This window comes from Pimephales promelas, chromosome 2 (genome assembly GCF_988280905.1).
Source record: "Pimephales promelas chromosome 2, fPimPro1.hap1.1, whole genome shotgun sequence".
NCBI classification, from domain to species: domain Eukaryota; kingdom Metazoa; phylum Chordata; class Actinopteri; order Cypriniformes; family Leuciscidae; genus Pimephales; species Pimephales promelas.
The window spans coordinates 24998207-25019532 of NC_142770.1; the positions used below are offsets into that span (position 1 = coordinate 24998207).

A 21326-nucleotide genomic window follows, 5' to 3' on the forward strand; every position below is an offset into this window, starting at 1 on the left:
TTAATCCTTCACCGGAAATAACGCCGTGCATAGAGCCCATACCTATATGGCATATGGGTTATCCTTTACATCGTGAATGAATCCGCGTTGAGCACTTCCGGTTCAGCCGTCCTGTTTCTCTCTTATGCTCTCACTTTTCTTTTTAATCTGTGACGCTAAAATAAGAGGTTTCACATACTTATAACTTTATATTATCTTGCTAAAATTCAGATGTAACAAGGATATTTTCAATGTTTTTGAACAAAACAAGCGTTGACATAGCAAACTGAAATGCTCATTGCACGATTTTATTGACATTTTTTATTTCAATCAAGCCAAATCAGACAGTCGAAGCTAGATTTTGCCCAGCAAGCGACTCTCAATCATATTTAGATGTTTATGCAAATGAATCACATGGACACTGAAGCATGAAATGATTGGAAATAACCAAGTCCTCTTCAACAGTAAAACTGGCAGTGGAGCTCAGATGTGGTTTATAGTGCAAATAACAAACCAATAAAAGTAAGATCCATATATTCAAACTCCATATATACAGATTCCATAAATATTCAAGAATTTGCGTTTTAAATTGGAAAAAAATGACAATGTGGTTGTTTATAAAACTTGCACAGAGTACAATACGTTACACAGGCAGTTACAGACACAGGCTCTGCCTATGCATTAGCACATATTCATAACATAATGAATTCGAAGTAAAACGAGTGGTGTGCATGAGTGCTGAATCAGGTCAGGAGGAACACAACACCTCTCTGGAGCTCTGCCGGAACAATGCCCACGGGGTTTCTTTGCCATGGAGGTCAGATTTCACTGCTAAATATGTGTCAAAAGATATTGAATACCTGAGAGAATAAGCCAGGTGGATTTCTGGTCTTTCCCACTAGGGTTAAAATCATTCATTACATAATTCAAATCTGTACAGACAAAGCCTCTGTTTTTAAAGCCTAAAATATCATGTTTTGCTAGGAATATTTAGGCAGTTGTCATAGATTTTAAGAAAGTTTAAAGGGTTAATTTACCCAAAAATTACATTTCATTCAGCTTCATCGAGGGCTGAGTGGTATTACTTGGCAGTAATAAAGTAATATGAAGTGCCTATCAATTATGGAAGGTTCACTGTAAAAATGAATGCGCTTTATATCTAATCAATAAAATTGTGGCAGCATATTACAAACAATATTATTAATTAAATTGAACAAATTAGAATTGAGTAATACTTAATCAAATTATTCCTTAAAAGTTAACCATTTAAAATGAGTAAAGTTAACACCAAAAAATGTAACAAAAATATGAATAACAGACAGACGTCAAAGATTAATTAAGAACACCAATCACCATAACGGTGACTTGAATGTACGTTTTTTTTTTTGTTCGTTTTACTCATTTTAAATGGTTAACTTTAAAGGAATTAATTTGATTAATTATTACTCAATTCTATTGTTAAATTGAATTAATAATATTGCTTGTAATCTGTTGCCACAATTTTTTTGATTAGATAAAGCGCATTCATTTTTACAGTGTTGTTTTTGCCATGGAATAAAAAAAGGGTATTGTGACTTTATCACTCTATATTGACTTTTTTCTTACAATTGCGAATTTACAGTATATCTCACAGTTAAGTCTCAATTTGCAGGATATAAACTCGCAATTTCACAATTTTCTAAAGTAAGAATTGTGATATAAACGCACAATTGCAAGAAAAAAGTAAAAATTGTGAGACGTAAACTCGTAAATGTGAGAAAAGTCAGAATAACATGCAAATGCAAGAAAAAAGTCTGAATTGTGAGATATAAAATCGTAATTGCAAATAATTGGAATTGTGATATAAACTCACAATTGCAAAATGCAAAAGTCTACGAATTCAAAAGTCTGAATTTCAAGATGTAAACTAGTAATTGCGAGAAAAAAAGTCTGAATTCTGAGGCATAAACTTGTAATTGCTAGAAAAAAACGTAAATTGTGATAAAATTGTGATAAAAACCGTAATTGTGATAAAAAATGAAAATTGTGAGAATTTTTTAAATTGCAAGATATAAACTCACAGTTCTGACTCGCAATTCCAAGAATAAAGTAAGAATTGTGATATTAACACGCAAAAACTCCAAATTGTGAGATGTAAACTCGTAAATGTGAGAAAAGTCCGAATAGTGATATAAACATGCAGTTGCAAAAAAAAGTCTGAATTGTGATTGTGAGATATAAATGCATAATTGCAAGAAAAAAAGTCCGAATTCTGAGGCATAAACTTGTAATTGCTAGAAAAATGTCAGATTTATGATATAAACTTACAATTAAATTGCAAGATATAAACTCGCAATTCTGACTCGCAATTTCAATAAAGTAAGAATTGTGATTTAAACATGCAATTGCAAGAAAAAAGTCTAAATTGTGAGATGTAAACTCGTAATTGCAAAAAATTGGAGTTGTGATATAAACTCACAATTGCAAAAGTCTACGAATTCAAAAGTCTGAATTTCAAGATGTAAACTAGTAATTGCGAGAAAAAAAGTCTGAATTCTGAGGCATAAACTTGTAATTGCTAGAAAAATGTCAGATTTGTGATATAAACTTACAATTAAACTGCAAGATATAAACTTGCAATTCTGACTCGCAATTTCAAGAATAAAGTAATAATTGTGATTTAAACACGCAAAAAGTCTAAGTTGTGAGATCTAAACTCGTAAATGTGAGAAAAGTCTGAATAGTGATATAAACATGCAATTGCAAGAAAAAAGTCTGAATTGCGAGATATAAACACGTAATTGCGAGAGAAAAATCAGAATTCTGAGGCATAAACATGTAATTGCTAGAAAAATGTCCGATTTGTGATAAAAACTTACAATTGTGAGAATTTTTTTTAAATTGCAAGATATAAACTCGCAATTCTGACTCGCAATTCCAAGAATAAAGTAAGAATTGTGATTTAAACATGCAATTGCAAGAAAAAAGTCTAAATTGTGAGATGTAAACTCGTAATTGCAAAAAATTGGAGTTGTGATATAAACTCACAATTGCAAAAGGCAAAAGTCTACAAATTCAAAAGTCTGAATTTCAAGATATAAACTAGTAATTGCGAGAAAAAAGTCTGAATTCTAAGCCATAAACTTGTAATTGCTAGAAAAATGTCAGATGTGATATAAACTTACAATTGTGAGAATTGCAAGACATGAACTCGCGAAAGAAAAGTCACAATAGTGATTTAACCTTGCAATTACCAAAACAAATCTTGAATTTTGAGATATAAACTCCTAATTGTGAGAAAAAGTCAGAATTGTGAGATTTAATTTCATAACTTCATTCTATATTTAATTCATACAAACTTTGCAGTGTTTTATTTTTTACATTTGATTATTCAATTTCTGCGGTATGTTGTACCTGAATACTACCGATAGACCCAAAGCACAGTTTATTTCATTTGGGCCATTGTCACGATGCAAAAAGGCACCATAAGAGTAGTGCAATATTGTGATTAAGTCTGGTTCCACACATATTGACTTGATTTTGGAGACGGAGAGATTATTGGTGAAGGTCTTCACCCACAGGGAAGACATGCAGTTTGACTCTAGTGCTCAAGATTTATAGGCTACTTTAATGGACTTTTTAAGAGTTTGGCAGCACTCATCTCCATTCACTTACACTGTATGGAAAATAGCTGTGTGATCAGAGACACAGTTGTGGTCCACATGAGAGTGAGCATAACGAGTTTTCATTTAAGGATGGACTGCTGCTGAAACATGCATGATTTATAAGAGTGTGTGAGAGAATGCTGAAAACATCAGCACATGAACCAAAGCTTCCAACATATACAAATCTAGTGCTAAAGAGCCAGAAGACGCATGTATTTTTCATGAGTCTGTGCTTTTGTAGAGCTCCACTGTGCTTGAGCTGAGAGGTCTGCTGTTTCTCAGCGTCCTCACGGCCCCCGAACCCTGTGACGAGACAACCAACAGATCATCTCACACACGGATCTCATGCAAAACTCAACGGTGTTACGAGCTGCCGGTTTCGTGTTTTGTGCAATCATATAAAAACGAATAATTGTTATCAATAAAGATAAGCATGAAGGTCCAGATTGTACGAATTCAAGCAAATTAGCCACCGAAAATAAAAAATATTATGGATTGCTAATACGCTACTTAAGCTAATGTTCTGCTAATGCCTGGTTCAGATTATACGATTTTAGCCCGATTTTGGCACGATCCGTTTGACGTAGGGTGTCATGGGGATTCGTAAACGACAACGGGCGTCGGGACGCAAGATTTGATCGAATCATCTCATATAGTTTGTCATAGTGGGCGACAACCTACGTCGAGTATGCGATGCTTCACGACATCACGACAAAAAGACTAGCATGTTTAATTTCTTTAACGGTCGTCCATGGCGGTTCCGTCACATGTATGAGGTCGACCAATAGGAGCACAGAAGCTTTTCCGTACACAACTTTCAAAAATGACGAAACGAAAAAGAGACGATGGTGCTAACGTTAAAACTAAAAGTAAAAATAAATAAGAAAACAATATTTTACCTCAAGTTCTCGTTAAGGATTGACAGCCTCTTCGAGCAATCCAGGAACGTGTCCATTGACGGGTTTTCTTTCTTTCTTTACTTTTTTCTGAACACAGGACAGCCAATACAACACTCACCGCTTCATCCATTGTTTGTTTACGTTCGTTTCCGGAAGTCACTCGCTACTAGTTTCGCCTTCTCGATGACATCATACGCGCCGTTAAAGACGGCATGCGATGACTGGTCAGGAAGCAACGTGTAGTCTGACATGTGTCTTGTCCACGACACTACAAGATTTTAGGAGTCAAAATCACGAAATCGTAACAGACAAAAAAATTGTGTAATCTGAACCAGCCATAAGATTCCCTCACGTTTCTGAACAAACGTTCGTCCAGTAATGTTAATAGAACATTCGTCTTTAATAATGTTCTCAAAACGTTAGCTCAAAACGTTACGCTTAGCATATTTTTTCTGAAATGTTTTGGTAATGTTTTTTAAATGTTACTACTTGTTTCAGGTCGTTCAGAGAACATTCAAAAGTAACGTTCCCATAATGTTCGAAGAATGATCCTGTGGAAGTCTCCTTAAAGGTGCAGTGTGTAATATTGACAGCTAGTGGTTGAAATAGGTACTGCAGTCAAAATACGCAATATCCTTCCTCCTCAGACTCGATGCCTACAGGGTTGCCAGATTGAAGACTCGCAACAGGAGCAAGTGGCAACAGGACAGGTCTTGCACTAGAAGTTGACGAGTTGATTTATCCCTGTTTTAAAAGAGTAGTTCACTTTTAAAAACTTTTGCTGATAATTTACTCACCCCCATGTCATCCAAGATGTCCATGTATTTCTTTCTTCAGTCGAAAAGAAATGAAGGTTTTTGATGAAAACATTCCAGGATTTTCTCCATATAATGGACTTCAATGGGAACCAAACGGTTCAAGGTCCAAAAGTTAGTTTCAGTGCAAACTGTTCAAAGGGCTTTAAACGACACCAGACGATGAATAAGGGTCTTATCAAGCGAAACGATCACTTATTTAATAAATAAATAACAAAGTTTAAGTTTTATAAGCTCAAATGCTCGCCTTGCTCTGTTCTGTGATGCGCGTTCGTGACTCTCCTGTTCGAACTCGTTCATCAAAATGAACAAATCTTTTTTTGAGTCATTTGGTTGATTCAACGAACAAAATGAACGAATTGACTTGGAAAAAGATTTGTTAATTTTGATGAACAAGTTCAAACAGGAGAGTCACACAGAACAGAGCAAGATGAGCATTTGAGCTTATAAAACTTAAACTTAGTTATTTATTTATTAAACGAGCGATCGTTTCGACTTGATAAGACCCTTATTCATCGCCTGGAATCGTTTAAAGCCCTTTAAACAGTTTACACTGTTACTATCTTTTGGACCTTGAACAGTTTGGTGGTTACCAGTAAATTGCATTATATAGAGAAAAATCCTGGAATGTTTTCATCAAAAACCTTAATTTCTTTTCGACTGAAGAAAGAATGACATGGACATCTTGGATGACATGGGGGTGAGTAAATTATCAACAAAAGTTTTTTTAAAAGTGAACTACTCTTTTAATATGCCGTATTTAAGCGTAGAATATGCGATCCTGACCGAGTTTTTTCACTGGCTTCCATGGCTGCAATATGCTGTGTGTTTTCAAGTATGCTCATTCATATTTCCTAAACCTTTACAAACATATCACTGTCTTTATGTGCTTTAGTACAGTCACACACAAAAAAAAATACATACTGCACCTTTAAAGTTCACATAACCGAGACAAAAATTTTTTTAAAAACATTTGGATGTTTTGAACATTCGGAGAACATTCGGAAGTAAAGTTTTCGTAACTTAATGGGAACGTTAGCTAGCCGTTCTTAGATCATATTTAATGTTGCCTGACATCCTTAAATTATCTCACCTGGAAAGAGTCGTCTTCATCTCCATTACTGTTCAGGTAGCCGAGGGACGCGGCTCTCTTCATACTGTGTGGGAAGACAAATAACTCATTTGTTGCATTTACATAACGTACATAGGCGTTCACAACCCTTCATAGGCATCAGGCAATGTAACACTCATTAATCCCTGTGTTAGTGTGTCTTACTTTGAGTTGCGAGGTTCTGGTGGCATCGTTCCCTGGATCTTCTTCACCAGCATCTCGCTGCTTCTGCGCAGGACTTCCCTGAGTTTCCCGAAAGAGCCGCTTCTCCTGAGAGACCCATCCTGAACACACACACAGTCTCACCTTATAACCTCTGTTATATTTTGGATGAAAACAAGCATGGAGGTTTTTCCCTGTTTTTTTTCATGGAATATTGCAGTGTTTATTATCGATTTATCGATTCGCACATCATTCTTTTTCTAATCTTGAATCAGAGTAACTTCTTCTTGCAGCATCTCTTCTCTTCTCTGATGACGAGGGCGGGGCTATAACCTGTCAATCACATGAGATCAGCCAATAGCAAACCACGGCCATCCAATCAGCTCCACACAGACACAGTCAAGCCCCGCCCACATCTGGACATTTTTTGGTGATGTGAAGATTGAAATTTTGCCAACAGAACACACTTATTATTGTGTTTTACCAGACCAACAAAGACAAAAAAAAAAACATTGGTATGACAAACACATTGTGTAAAGATTTGATGATAATAATGCCAAGTTGCTTCTTATTTATTTATTTTTGGACAGGAAATGGAATTGATTATGGTGTTGAGCACTCTCTAAAACACACTAGTATTTGTGTAATTTCCATAAAGCTCAGATACTATCATGTTGATCCTCGTCAATAGATGGCAGTGCAGCGTCTAACACCTACAGTTACACGAAGAATAGCAATGCTAACATTAGCTAAAGAAATACTGAATGCACTGAGAAACACCGGGCCTGTCCAAATACCAACACTTGCGGTTTTTGCGTTCGACCACTTGACTACTTATATTATATGACGTTTATCCGGAGCTTGGCCAAAGAGTGCGTGAAGACAGCAAGTGTTTTAAGATTTATTGTCTGCCTGATCACTTAATCACTTCCTGATAGTGGTGCTTCATTTTCAAATGTTAAACAAACTATATACTGTATATTCTCTGCACCAGTAACATGTGTGAGTGGACACACCCCCTACTGCTGATTGGCTCACTCTCTTCTCCCATTATGAGTGGACATGCCCCCTACTGCTGATTGGCTCTCTCTCTTCTCCCCCATCATGAGTGGACTCACCCCCTACTACTGATTGGCTCTCTTCTCCCCCATCATGAGTGGACACACCCCCTACTGCTGATTGTCTCTCTCTCTTCTCCCCCATCATGAGTGGACACACCCCCTACTGCTGATTGGCTCTCTCTCTTCTCCCCCATCATGAGTGGACACACCCCCTACTGCTGATTGGCTCTCTCTCTTCTCCCCCATCATGAGTGGACACACCCCTACTGCTGATTGGCTCTCTCTCTTCTCCCCCATCATGAGTGGACACACCCCCTACTGCTGATTGGCTCTCTCTCTTCTCCCCCATCATGAGTGGACACGCCCCCTACTGCTGATTGGCTCTCTCTCTCCTTCCCCATCATGAGTGGACACACCCCCTACTGCTGATTGGCTCTCTCTCTTCTCCCCCATCATGAGTGGACACACCCCCTACTGCTGATTGGCTCTCTCTCTTCTCCCCCATCATGAGTGGACACGCCCCCTACTGCTGATTGGCTCTCTCTCTCCTTCCCCATCATGAGTGGACACACCCCCTACTGCTGATTGGCTCTCTCTCTCCTTCCCCATCATGAGTGGACATTAAATGCTTCTTATTCTTTAACCCCTCACGCACTATAGCTTAGCTAACTTTTAGCATTTTCAGTAGATATTGGGTAGTTGATAATCTGAAAACGGCCAAATGTTGGCTGATTTGTCAGTCACCAATGTAAAGTGGTAAACGTGTTAAAGTACCTTATATTAGAAAAGAACTGGATCACTGCAATGTAGCTCTGAGCCCAGCAGATGGCAGAACGTGTTTGTGATAGCAGACGCACCGCTGCACCGATCTCAGGTTATGCAACCAGGGTTTACCAGGTTAACTATAGCATGACTGCTTTATTGTCGATGGGGAAATCCAATACACTGAGTTGAGTATTAAATCCATGCAATCTGAGATAAGCATTGCCGTTTTGAAGTTGTCCGGCACAAATTAGCTATGCTAAATCCAACATCAAGATAAAATGGAAAGGTTTTAGATGTTTAACAGCACATGTGCCCCTCAGGTCCTGAGTTGACCCTTCTCTGTCTGCTTTAATCCACACTCAGTGCTGTCATGGTGAAGAAAACGCAGGCAAACGCCAGCTGTGGGACGACTGCCAGTGACAGAAACTAGGTCACAGTGTGGTGAGTGGCTCCAATAAAACATTCACGTATAATTTGCATTTATGAACACAGAGAGAGAGAGAGAGAGAGCCCAGGTCACTAATTCCAAGTCTTTATTGGGTCATATGAGGTTAATGAAGACGTACATTACTGCGCAGAAAGAGCCACATATATATATTTATACACACACACACACACACACAGTTGAAACATCCCATGAATCTGCAGCGAGGCCTTGAATTCTACAGCCACACTAATGCACGAAACCTGACTGATCTGACGAATCGCATGAGGGGAATGGTAAACACATGCAGAAATACATTTAGGTAACGTACTTTAAACGGAAATGTTTTTGCTTAGCACTTTTCGCGTACAGACGACAACGTTGGATCTGTGAAAACGACTAAAACGCTGTATTATTCATGCCAGGCCAGTAGGTGGCGATGTCACTTGGTAAAGAAACACTATAGACTGAATATGTAATATGCATGCGCATGACGTCGCGGTTTCACAGATTCACGTTTTTGTAGTTTACTTCGAAACCCGTTTTCAAAAGTTTGTGCCCCCCCCCCCCCCTTAAAACGCTGTTAAACGTCTTAAAAACAAAACGTTTTCAGTTTTAGTTGCACCTTTAGAGATGAATTGTGTCGTTTCAGTGCCACTAGTGCTTTAGCATCGCAAAAAAAACTCTATTTTCTGAGGAGAATGTGATTGTAAAACTTGTGCCTATACTGTCGTCATATTGAGCAGATGTCATTTTATGGCAAGCCATTTTAACTTTTATTCATTTACAGGATATGAATACTTGATAGCAAGGATTCAATTGTTGATATCAAGAATTCAGTTGTTGATATCAAAAAAAAATTTAATTGTTGATATCAAGAATTCATGTCCTGGAAATGAATAAAAGCTAAAACGGCTTGCCATATCACTTGTCTTTGGCAACGCAAAAGCCTATGATGAATGAGCTTATACCACTACACACGTAACCAAAATAACATAACCACTTTTCCTATCCAATTCTGTCTTCAAAATAAAATAAAATAAACACTTTATGTATAAATGCAAACATTTATATGCAAACACAAGTTTCAGACCATAAGACCTGGGAATGTAGATATAAATGTAACACAAAGAAAATATATTAAATAAACACGCCTTTCAAATAAAATAAAATGTATTCTTTTGACAAAGGATGCCGTGCTGTATTTCTAGACACACTTTAATTTGGCTATGTGTTGTAGACTAAAAGTTAATATTTCTGTGAGTGGGTATATATTAACAAACATATCTGCTAAATAACATTACATAACAGGACATGTATTAAACTATATATCAGCTTTGTTCAGTCACACAGTGTTCATGTTATAGTGTTTTTAAGTCAAGTCTTTTTTAATATAGACATTGTTTCCGCAAGGTCCTCATTTAACAGTTTGTTTAAAAGTAAAGACTATACCCATGGTTATTAATACTTCTGAACTATATGAACTCGCTGTGGGATATTTGTATAACTATAACTTAAAATGTATGACAAGTAACATAACACTGTAAGTTAAAGTGTCACGTTGATTATGAGGTAATTGTAAAACAGTAACATAAAATGCTGTTGGATGAATCTCACAAAGTAATGTATTTAATAATCATAAATATTTCTTGAGCATCAGATCCTCATATTAGAGTGATTTCTGGAGGATCATGTGACGCTGAAGACTGGAGTAATGATGCAGCTTTGATCACAGGAATAAATTACACTTCACTATATATTCACATAGAAAACAGTTTAAAATTGTAATAATATTTCACAATATTACTGTATTTTTAATCAAATAAATGCAGCCTTGCTGAGCAGAAGAGACTTCTTTCAAAACATTTTTTTTTACTGACCCCAAACCTTTGAACAGTAGTGTATATAAACACTTTACCATTTAAAGTATTTATAATTTTTAAATGATTAAATAATTTTGCCAATACAACATTGAGAATTTAAGGGGAAATGTGGGTAGCTGTCATGGAAATATAATTGTGTATAGTCGTTTGATTTGGGCCATTCGTGATCCGACAGGTGTGCTTCACTGAGGTCAAATCAGTGTGATACAGTGAACAATGTAGGCATGAAAACAGACAATGCAGAGAACAAGGAATGAGCAAACGAGTGTGTGGAAGAGAGGGGGAAAGAGAGGCCGAGAATACGCAGGGAGGGGACGTAAGACGATATCCCATCAGTCTTAGCAAACAGCCAAAGCTGTGCGGGACTCCATCCGGCAGAGAGGAAGAGGCACAGGGATCCATACAGATCAGGCAGATGCAATTTGATTTGTTGTAAGAGCAGAGAGAGGAAGATGATGAGAGCTTAGGCCTAATGCATAGGGAGAGAGAGAGAGAGAGAGAGAGAGAGAGAGAGAGAGAGGACAGGACACAAAAGCACAAATGAGACAGGAATATCAGGAGGAAATCACTGAAGAGCAAGTAAAGGTAGTGCGTCTGTCCATAAAGGCACATAGACACATCAAAGGGCTGTGAATATGTTAAAGGTGTAGTTCACTTTAAAAAAAAAACTTTTGCTGATAATTTACTCACCCCCATGTCATCCAAGATGTCCATGTCTTTCTTTCTTCAGTCGAAAAGAAATTAACGTTTTTGATGAAAACATTCCAGGATTTTCTCCATATAATGGACTTCAATGGGAACCAAACGGTTCAAGGTCCAAAAGACAGTTTCAGTGCAAACTGTTCAAAGGGCTTTAAACGATTCCAGACGATGAATAAGGGTCTTATCAAGCGAAACGATCGCTCATTTAATAAAATAAATAAATGAAAAAGTTTAAGTTTTATAAGCTCAAATGCTCGCCTTGCTCTGTTCTGTGTGACTCTCCTGTTCGAACTCGTTTATCAAAATGAACGAATTTTTTTCGAGTCATTTGGTTTATTCAACGAACGAAATAAACAAATTGATTCGAAAAAAATATTTGTTCATTTTGATGGACGAGTTCGAACGGGAGAGTCACGAACGCGCATCAAGAACAGAGCAAGGCGAGCGTTTGTGCTTATAAAACTTAAACTTTCTCATTTATTTATTAAATAAGTGATCGTTTCGCTTGAGAAGACCCTTATTCATTATCTAGAATCGTTTAAAGCCCTTTGAACAGTTTGCACTGAAACTGTCTTTTGGACCTTGAACCGTTTGGTTCCCATTGAAGTCCATTATATGGAGAAAATCCTGGAATGTTTTCATCAAAAACCTTCATTTCTTTTCGACTGAAGAAAGAAAGACATGGACATCTTGGATGACATGGGGGTGAGTAAATTATCAGCAAAAGTTTTTTCAAAAGTGAACTACACCTTTAAAGTCCCCCTGTAGTCAATAACATCCCTTAAAACTCATCTTTGATACCAAAATGACATATTTAAAAAAAAATTCCAGTGAAAATAATTTCTTTATGCCTTAAAATATATTGAATGTAACTCGACACCCTTCCCTCATTTAGTAAGCGCGGTTCTATGAATATGCAAATGAGCCCTGCCTCCACTCACTCACTCAGCTCAGAGATCCACTGGTTGACGATCACACGTTGATCTGATTGGTTATAATGTCATTTGTGACGTCAGAAACACCAGCGATTTCAAACCGTGTTTTTGAGACTGTCTTTGGTTCACTGCAGTTTTAAGCAGAAAATACTCAGCAATGCTGTCGACTTATGAACGTACACATGGTTTGACTTAAAGCACATTAAAAACAACATTAAAAGCTGGATTTCACCACAGGGGGACTTTAAGCAGGACTGAACCAAAGAGTAACATAGAGGACGTCTGTTACAGTGATTTTACCTTTTCACTATACGACCGTTGCACTCTCTTGACATTTTGAACTTCTGTTTTATAATCACGGATGTTTAATTGTACGGTAGGTTAAATATAGCTTTCAGTAAGTGCTGATCATGGTCGAGCATCACATCATTAGTAATGTAATATCAGTGTCAGTGGTTAGGGTTTTGTGGGTAAGGAGAGAATGACTGCTGCTGGAGAGAGTATCACATACACTGATGTCACACAGGATATGACATCAGCAGGGGCACTGAAGAGACTGCAGTGCAGCACTGACCACATCACAGCAAACACGGCAGAGTTATTGTGCAATAACTGCAATTATTAAGCTATAATGTGTGTGTTTTATTAGGGTTGTTGCAAATAATAGATTTTTAATAATCTACATAATTAATATTGAATTTAATAATCAGATGTACGCAAGAGTAAAACTCACACTGCTTTACTTGTCAATTACTTTGAGTGAAAAACTGTATATTCTGCTTTCTTAAGGCCCGTTATAACTATAAAGATAACTATAGCGATAACTGTATTAGCATCCACACCAGCGCACAAAATCTCTCTGTTTAATGTACGTATAAGCAGCAGTTGTGTCGTCTGTCGCTTTAAATGCTCGAGCTCTTCAAAGCAGGATAGATTCTGATTGGTTGTCAATGTTTTTATCCTTCATCAGCTGGAGAAAATCGCTCTGAAATTGATTGTACACATTTAGTTTCTCTGTCCTGTTATCGTTACAGTGAACTGCTAATGTTTTACATTAAGAGCGATTTTAAGAATGAAAACTTTATTGTTATTATTATCAATATAGTTAACAGGCTTTTAGGAGATAAAACTCATCACACCAACACAAAAATTAGTTCTGATGTTCGTGTGCCATTTATCTGTTCTGACCAATGTGTAAAAGCAGACTGAATGAATATGCAAATCCACTCACTGACAGTAGGTGGCGCTTATGAAGCAGAAATATGCTTTCTTCTTCTGCTGTTCGCTGTTGATTAGCAAAATAGTCAGTTTGTGAGCGCCACCAAATAGTAATTTCATGTGACGGCAGCGGCTATAATATTAAAAGTGCGTGACCGAAAGAGCAACTCTTATTAGTTGTCTAATTTTCTTCGCAGTGTGATGGAAAAGAGATTCGAAAATCTCTACATAGAAAAATGAAAATCTTCCTATCGATCTGCAGACGCATATAGTCGTTCATTTGAATTGGTAATCATGTCGAATGTTCACAGGAAACATTATCTGCAATGCAGGGATTCTAAGGGGAACGTTTAAGTTTTCCGTTATTTTTTCCGTTATAACGTTTTGCAAGGAAACACAATATTTCTCAGGGGAATGCAGTTTTGTGAGTCAACGCAAATGTTTCTCAGGGGAACAAAAAGAGAAAAAAAGTTTTGCGAGTGAACATTTTTTTAGCGAACAAACGCTATTTTTCTCAAGGGAACAATAGTTTTGCGAGAATGCAAATGCTTTGGCGAAATAACGCAATAGTTTTGTGAGAATGCAAATGCTTTGGCGAAATAACGCAATAGTTTTGCAAGAATGCAAATGCTTTGGCGAAATAACGCAATAGTTTTGCGAGAATACAAATGCTATGGCGAAATAACGCAATAGTTTTGCGAGAATGCAAATGCTTTGGCAAAATAACACAATAGTTTTGCAAGAATGCAAATGCTTTGGCGAAATAACGCAATATTTTTGCGAGAATGCAAATGCTTTGGCGAAATAACGCAATAGTCTTGCAAGAATGCAAATGCTTTGGCGAAATAACGCAATAGTTTTGCGAGAATGCAAGTGCTTTGGCGAAATATCACAATAGTTTTGTGAAAATGCAAATGCTTTGGCGAAAAAACGCAATAGTTTTGCAAGAATGCAAATGCTTTGGCGAAATACCGCAATAGTTTTGCGAGAATGCAAATGCTTTGGTGAAATAACGCAATAGTTTTGTGAAAATGCAAATGCTTTGGCGAAATATCACAATAGTTTTGTGAAAATGCAAATGCTTTGGCGAAATAACGCAATAGTTTTGCGAGAATGCAAATGCTTTGGTGAAATAACGCAATAGTTTTGCGAGAATGCAAATGCTTTGGCGAAATTACGCAATAGTTTTGCGAGAATGCAAATGCTTTGGTGAAATAACGCAATAGTATTGTGAAAATGCAAATGCTTTGGCGAAATATCGCAATAGTTTTGCGAGAATGCAAATGCTGTGGCGAAATAACGCAATAGTTTTGCGAGAATGCAAATGCTTTGGCAAAATAACACAATAGTTTTGCAAGAATGCAAATGCTTTGGCGAAATAACGCAATATTTTTGCGAGAATGCAAATGCTTTGGCGAAATAACACAATAGTTTTGCAAGAATGCAAATGCTTTGGCGAAATAACGCAATAGTTTTGCGAGAATGCAAGTGCTTTGGCGAAATATCACAATAGTTTTGTGAAAATGCAAATGCTTTGGTGAAATAACTCAATAGTTTTGCAAGAATGCAAATGCTTTGGCGAAATAACGCAATAGTTTTGCGAGAATGCAAATGCTTTGGCGAAATAACGCAATAGTTTTGTGAAAATGCAAATGCTTTGGCGAAATAACGCAATAGTTTTGCAAGAATGCAAATGCTTTGGCGAAATAACGTAATAGTTTTGCAAGAATGCAAATGCTTTGGCGAAATAACGCAATAGTTTTGCGAGAATGCAAGTGCTTTGGAGAAATATCACAATAGTTTTGTGAAAATGCAAATGCTTTGGTGAAATAACTCAATAGTTTTGCAAGAATGCAAATGCTTTGGCGAAATAACGCAATAGTTTTGCGAGAATGCAAATGCTTTGGTGAAATAACGCAATAGTTTTGTGAAAATGCAAATGCTTTGGCGAAATATCACAATAGTTTTGTGAAAATGCAAATGCTTTGGCGAAATAACGGAATAGTTTTGCGAGAATGCAAATGCTTTGGCGAAATAACTCAATAGTTTTGCAAGAATGCAAATGCTTTGGCGAAATAACGCAATAGTTTTGCGAGAATGCAAGTGCTTTGGTGAAATAACGCAATAGTTTTGTGAAAATGCAAATGCTTTGGCGAAATAACACAATAGTTTTGCGAGAATGCAAATGCTTTGGCGAAATAACGCAATAGTTTTGTGAAAATGCAAATGCTTTGGCGAAATAACACAATAGTTTTGCGAGACTGCAAATGCTTTGGCGAAATAACGCAATAGTTTTGCGAGAATGCAAATGCTTTGGCGAAATAACGCAATAGTTTTGCGAGAATGCAAATGCTTTGGCGAAATAACACAATAGTTTTGTGAAAATGCAAATGCTTTGGCGAAATAACGCAATAGTTTTGTGAAAATGCAAATGCTTTGGCGAAATAACGCAATAGTTTTGCGAGAATGCAAATGCTTTGGTGAAATAACGCAATAGTTTTGTGAAAATGCAAATGCTTTGGCGAAATAACGCAATAGTTTTGTGAGAATGCAAATGCTTTGGTGAAATAACGCAATAGTTTTGTGAAAATGCAAATGCTTTGGCGAAATAACACAATAGTTTTGCGAGAGTGCAAATGCTTTGGCGAAATAACACAATAGTTTTGCGAGAATGCAAATGCTTTGGCGAAATAACGCAATCGTTTTGCGAGAATGCAAATGCTTTGGCGAAATATCGCAATAGTTTTGTGAAAATGCAAATGCTTTGGCGAAATAACGCAATAGTTTTGTGAAAATGCAAATGCTTTGGCGAAATAACACAATAGTTTTGCGAGAATGCAAATGCTTTGGCGAAATAACGCAATAGTTTTGTGAAAATGCAAATGATTTGGCGAAATAACACAATAGTTTTGCGAGAATGCAAATGCTTTGGTGAAATAACGCAATAGTTTTGCGAGAATGCAAATGCTTTGGTAAAATAACACAATAGTTTTGCGAGAATGCAAATGCTTTGGCGAAATAACGCAATAGTTTTGCGAGAATGCAAATGCTTTGACGAAATAACGCAATAGTTTTGTGAAAATGCAAATGCTTTGGCGAAATAACGCAATAGTTTTGTGAAAATGCAAATGCTTTGGCGAAATAACGCAATAGTTTTGCGAGAATGCAAATGCTTTGGCGAAATAACGCAATAGTTTTGTGAAAATGCAAATGCTTTGGCGAAATAACGCAATAGTTTTGTGAGAATGCAAATGCTTTGGCGAAATATCACAATAGTTTTGTGAAAATGCAAATGCTTTGGCGAAATAACGGAATAGTTTTGCGAGAATGCAAATGCTTTGGCGAAATAACTCAATAGTTTTGCAAGAATGCAAATGCTTTGGCGAAATAACGCAATAGTTTTGCGAGAATGCAAGTGCTTTGGCGAAATAACGCAATAGTTTTGTGAAAATGCAAATGCTTTGGCGAAATAACGCAATAGTTTTGCGAGAATGCAAATGCTTTGGCGAAATAACGCAATAGTTTTGTGAAAATGCAAAATGCTTTGGCGAAATAACACAATAGTTTTGCGAGAATGCAAATGCTTTGGCGAAATAACACAATAGTTTTGCGAGAATGCAAATGCTTTGGCGAAATAACGCAATAGTTTTGCGAGAATGCAAATGCTTTGGCGAAATAACGCAATAGTTTTGTGAAAATGCAAATGCTTTGGCGAAATAACACAATAGTTTTGCGAGAATGCAAATGCTTTGGCGAAATAACGCAATAGTTTTGTGAAAATGCAAATGCTTTGGCGAAATAACGCAATAGTTTTGTGAAAATGCAAATGCTTTGGTGAAATAACGCAATAGTTTTGTGAAAATGCAAATGCTTTGGCGAAATAACGCAATAGTTTTGCGAGAATGCAAATGCTTTGGTGAAATAACGCAATAGTTTTGCGAGAATGCAAATACTTTGGTGAAATAGCACAATAGTTTTGCGAGAATGCAAATGCTTTGGCGAAATAACGCAATAGTTTTGTGAAAATGCAAATGCTTTGGCGAAATAACGCAATAGTTTTGCGAGAATGCAAATGCTTTGGTGAAATAACGCAATAGTTTTGTGAAAATGCAAATGCTTTGGCGAAATAACGCAATAGTTTTGCGAGAATGCAAATACTTTGGCGAAATAACGCAATAGTTTTGCGAGAATGCAAATGCTTTGGCGAAATAACGCAATAGTTTTGTGAAAATGCAAATGCTTTGGCGAAATAACGCAATAGTTTTGTGAAAATGCAAATGCTTTGGCGAAATAACGCAATAGTTTTGCAAGAATGCAAATGCTTTGGCGAAATAACGCAATAGTTTTGCGAGAATACAAATGCTATGGCGAAATAACGCAATAGTTTTGCGAGAATGCAAATGCTTTGGCAAAATAACACAATAGTTTTGCAAGAATGCAAATGCTTTGGCGAAATAACGCAATATTTTTGCGAGAATGCAAATGCTTTGGCGAAATAACGCAATAGTCTTGCAAGAATGCAAATGCTTTGGCGAAATAACGCAATAGTTTTGCGAGAATGCAAGTGCTTTGGCGAAATATCACAATAGTTTTGTGAAAATGCAAATGCTTTGGCGAAAAAACGCAATAGTTTTGCAAGAATGCAAATGCTTTGGCGAAATACCGCAATAGTTTTGCGAGAATGCAAATGCTTTGGTGAAATAACGCAATAGTTTTGTGAAAATGCAAATGCTTTGGCGAAATATCACAATAGTTTTGTGAAAATGCAAATGCTTTGGCGAAATAACGCAATAGTTTTGCGAGAATGCAAATGCTTTGGTGAAATAACGCAATAGTTTTGCGAGAATGCAAATGCTTTGGCGAAATTACGCAATAGTTTTGCGAGAATGCAAATGCTTTGGTGAAATAACGCAATAGTATTGTGAAAATGCAAATGCTTTGGCGAAATATCGCAATAGTTTTGCGAGAATGCAAATGCTGTGGCGAAATAACGCAATAGTTTTGCGAGAATGCAAATGCTTTGGCAAAATAACACAATAGTTTTGCAAGAATGCAAATGCTTTGGCGAAATAACGCAATATTTTTGCGAGAATGCAAATGCTTTGGCGAAATAACACAATAGTTTTGCAAGAATGCAAATGCTTTGGCGAAATAACGCAATAGTTTTGCGAGAATGCAAGTGCTTTGGCGAAATATCACAATAGTTTTGTGAAAATGCAAATGCTTTGGTGAAATAACTCAATAGTTTTGCAAGAATGCAAATGCTTTGGCGAAATAACGCAATAGTTTTGCGAGAATGCAAATGCTTTGGCGAAATAACGCAATAGTTTTGTGAAAATGCAAATGCTTTGGCGAAATAACGCAATAGTTTTGCAAGAATGCAAATGCTTTGGCGAAATAACGTAATAGTTTTGCAAGAATGCAAATGCTTTGGCGAAATAACGCAATAGTTTTGCGAGAATGCAAGTGCTTTGGAGAAATATCACAATAGTTTTGTGAAAATGCAAATGCTTTGGTGAAATAACTCAATAGTTTTGCAAGAATGCAAATGCTTTGGCGAAATAACGCAATAGTTTTGCGAGAATGCAAATGCTTTGGTGAAATAACGCAATAGTTTTGTGAAAATGCAAATGCTTTGGCGAAATATCACAATAGTTTTGTGAAAATGCAAATGCTTTGGCGAAATAACGGAATAGTTTTGCGAGAATGCAAATGCTTTGGCGAAATAACTCAATAGTTTTGCAAGAATGCAAATGCTTTGGCGAAATAACGCAATAGTTTTGCGAGAATGCAAGTGCTTTGGTGAAATAACGCAATAGTTTTGTGAAAATGCAAATGCTTTGGCGAAATAACACAATAGTTTTGCGAGAATGCAAATGCTTTGGCGAAATAACGCAATAGTTTTGTGAAAATGCAAATGCTTTGGCGAAATAACACAATAGTTTTGCGAGACTGCAAATGCTTTGGCGAAATAACACAATAGTTTTGCGAGAATGCAAATGCTTTGGCGAAATAACGCAATAGTTTTGCGAGAATGCAAATGCTTTGGCGAAATAACACAATAGTTTTGTGAAAATGCAAATGCTTTGGCGAAATAACGCAATAGTTTTGTGAAAATGCAAATGCTTTGGCGAAATAACGCAATAGTTTTGCGAGAATGCAAATGCTTTGGTGAAATAACGCAATAGTTTTGTGAAAATGCAAATGCTTTGGCGAAATAACGCAATAGTTTTGTGAGAATGCAAATGCTTTGGTGAAATAACGCAATAGTTTTGTGAAAATGCAAATGCTTTGGCGAAATAACACAATAGTTTTGCGAGAGTGCAAATGCTTTGGCGAAATAACACAATAGTTTTGCGAGAATGCAAATGCTTTGGCGAAATAACGCAATCGTTTTGCGAGAATGCAAATGCTTTGGCGAAATATCGCAATAGTTTTGTGAAAATGCAAATGCTTTGGCGAAATAACGCAATAGTTTTGCGAGAATGCAAATGCTTTGGCGAAATAACGCAATAGTTTTGCGAGAATGCAAATGCTTTGACGAAATAACGCAATAGTTTTGTGAAAATGCAAATGCTTTGGCGAAATAACGCAATAGTTTTGTGAAAATGCAAATGCTTTGGCGAAATAACGCAATAGTTTTGCGAGAATGCAAATGCTTTGGCGAAATAACGCAATAGTTTTGTGAAAATGCAAATGCTTTGGCGAAATAACGCAATAGTTTTGTGAGAATGCAAATGCTTTGGCGAAATATCACAATAGTTTTGTGAAAATGCAAATGCTTTGGCGAAATAACGGAATAGTTTTGCGAGAATGCAAATGCTTTGGCGAAATAACTCAATAGTTTTGCAAGAATGCAAATGCTTTGGCGAAATAACGCAATAGTTTTGCGAGAATGCAAGTGCTTTGGCGAAATAACGCAATAGTTTTGTGAAAATGCAAATGCTTTGGCGAAATATCGCAATAGTTTTGTGAAAATGCAAATGCTTTGGCGAAATAACACAATAGTTTTGCGAGAATGCAAATGCTTTGGCGAAATAACGCAATAGTTTTGTGAAAATGCAAATGATTTGGCGAAATAACACAATAGTTTTGCGAGAATGCAAATGCTTTGGTGAAATAACGCAATAGTTTTGCGAGAATGCAAATGCTTTGGTAAAATAACACAATAGTTTTGCGAGAATGCAAATGCTTTGGCGAAATAACGCAATAGTTTTGCGAGAATGCAAATGCTTTGGCGAAATAACGCAATAGTTTTGTGAAAATGCAAATGCTTTGGCGAAATAACGCAATAGTTTTGTGAAAATGCAAATGCTTTGGCGAAATAACGCAATAGTTTTGCGAGAATTCAAATGCTTTGGCGAAATAACGCAATAGTTTTGTGAAAATGCAAATGCTTTGGCGAAATAACGCAATAGTTTTGTGAGAATGCAAATGCTTTGGCGAAATATCACAATAGTTTTGTGAAAATGCAAATGCTTTGGCGAAATAACGGAATAGTTTTGCGAGAATGCAAATGCTTTGGCGAAATAACTCAATAGTTTTGCAAGAATGCAAATGCTTTGGCGAAATAACGCAATAGTTTTGCGAGAATGCAAGTGCTTTGGCGAAATAACGCAATAGTTTTGTGAAAATGCAAATGCTTTGGCGAAATAACGCAATAGTTTTGCGAGAATGCAAATGCTTTGGCGAAATAACGCAATAGTTTTGTGAAAATGCAAAATGCTT

General features: G+C 36.7%; 1 protein-coding gene across 2 annotated transcripts in view; it reads right to left on the reverse strand.

Annotated features, from left to right (window-relative positions):
- Positions 1–3567: 3567 nt before the first annotated feature.
- The window catches only part of klc4 (kinesin light chain 4), a 60464-nt gene continuing 42705 nt past the window's right edge, over positions 3568–21326 (reverse strand). The window contains exons 14-16 of one of the 2 annotated variants that reach the window (XM_089118171.1): positions 6614–6732; positions 6431–6494; positions 3568–3926 (exon numbers count right to left, since the gene is read on the reverse strand). In XM_089118171.1, the coding sequence (XP_088974297.1) occupies positions 3843–3926; positions 6431–6494; positions 6614–6732 (267 nt within the window). In that variant the 3' untranslated portion in view covers positions 3568–3842. Of the gene's footprint in view, positions 3927–6430; positions 6495–6613; positions 6733–10741; positions 11213–21326 lie in introns of those variants that run through there. The other variant, XM_089118172.1, reaches the window with a different exon arrangement.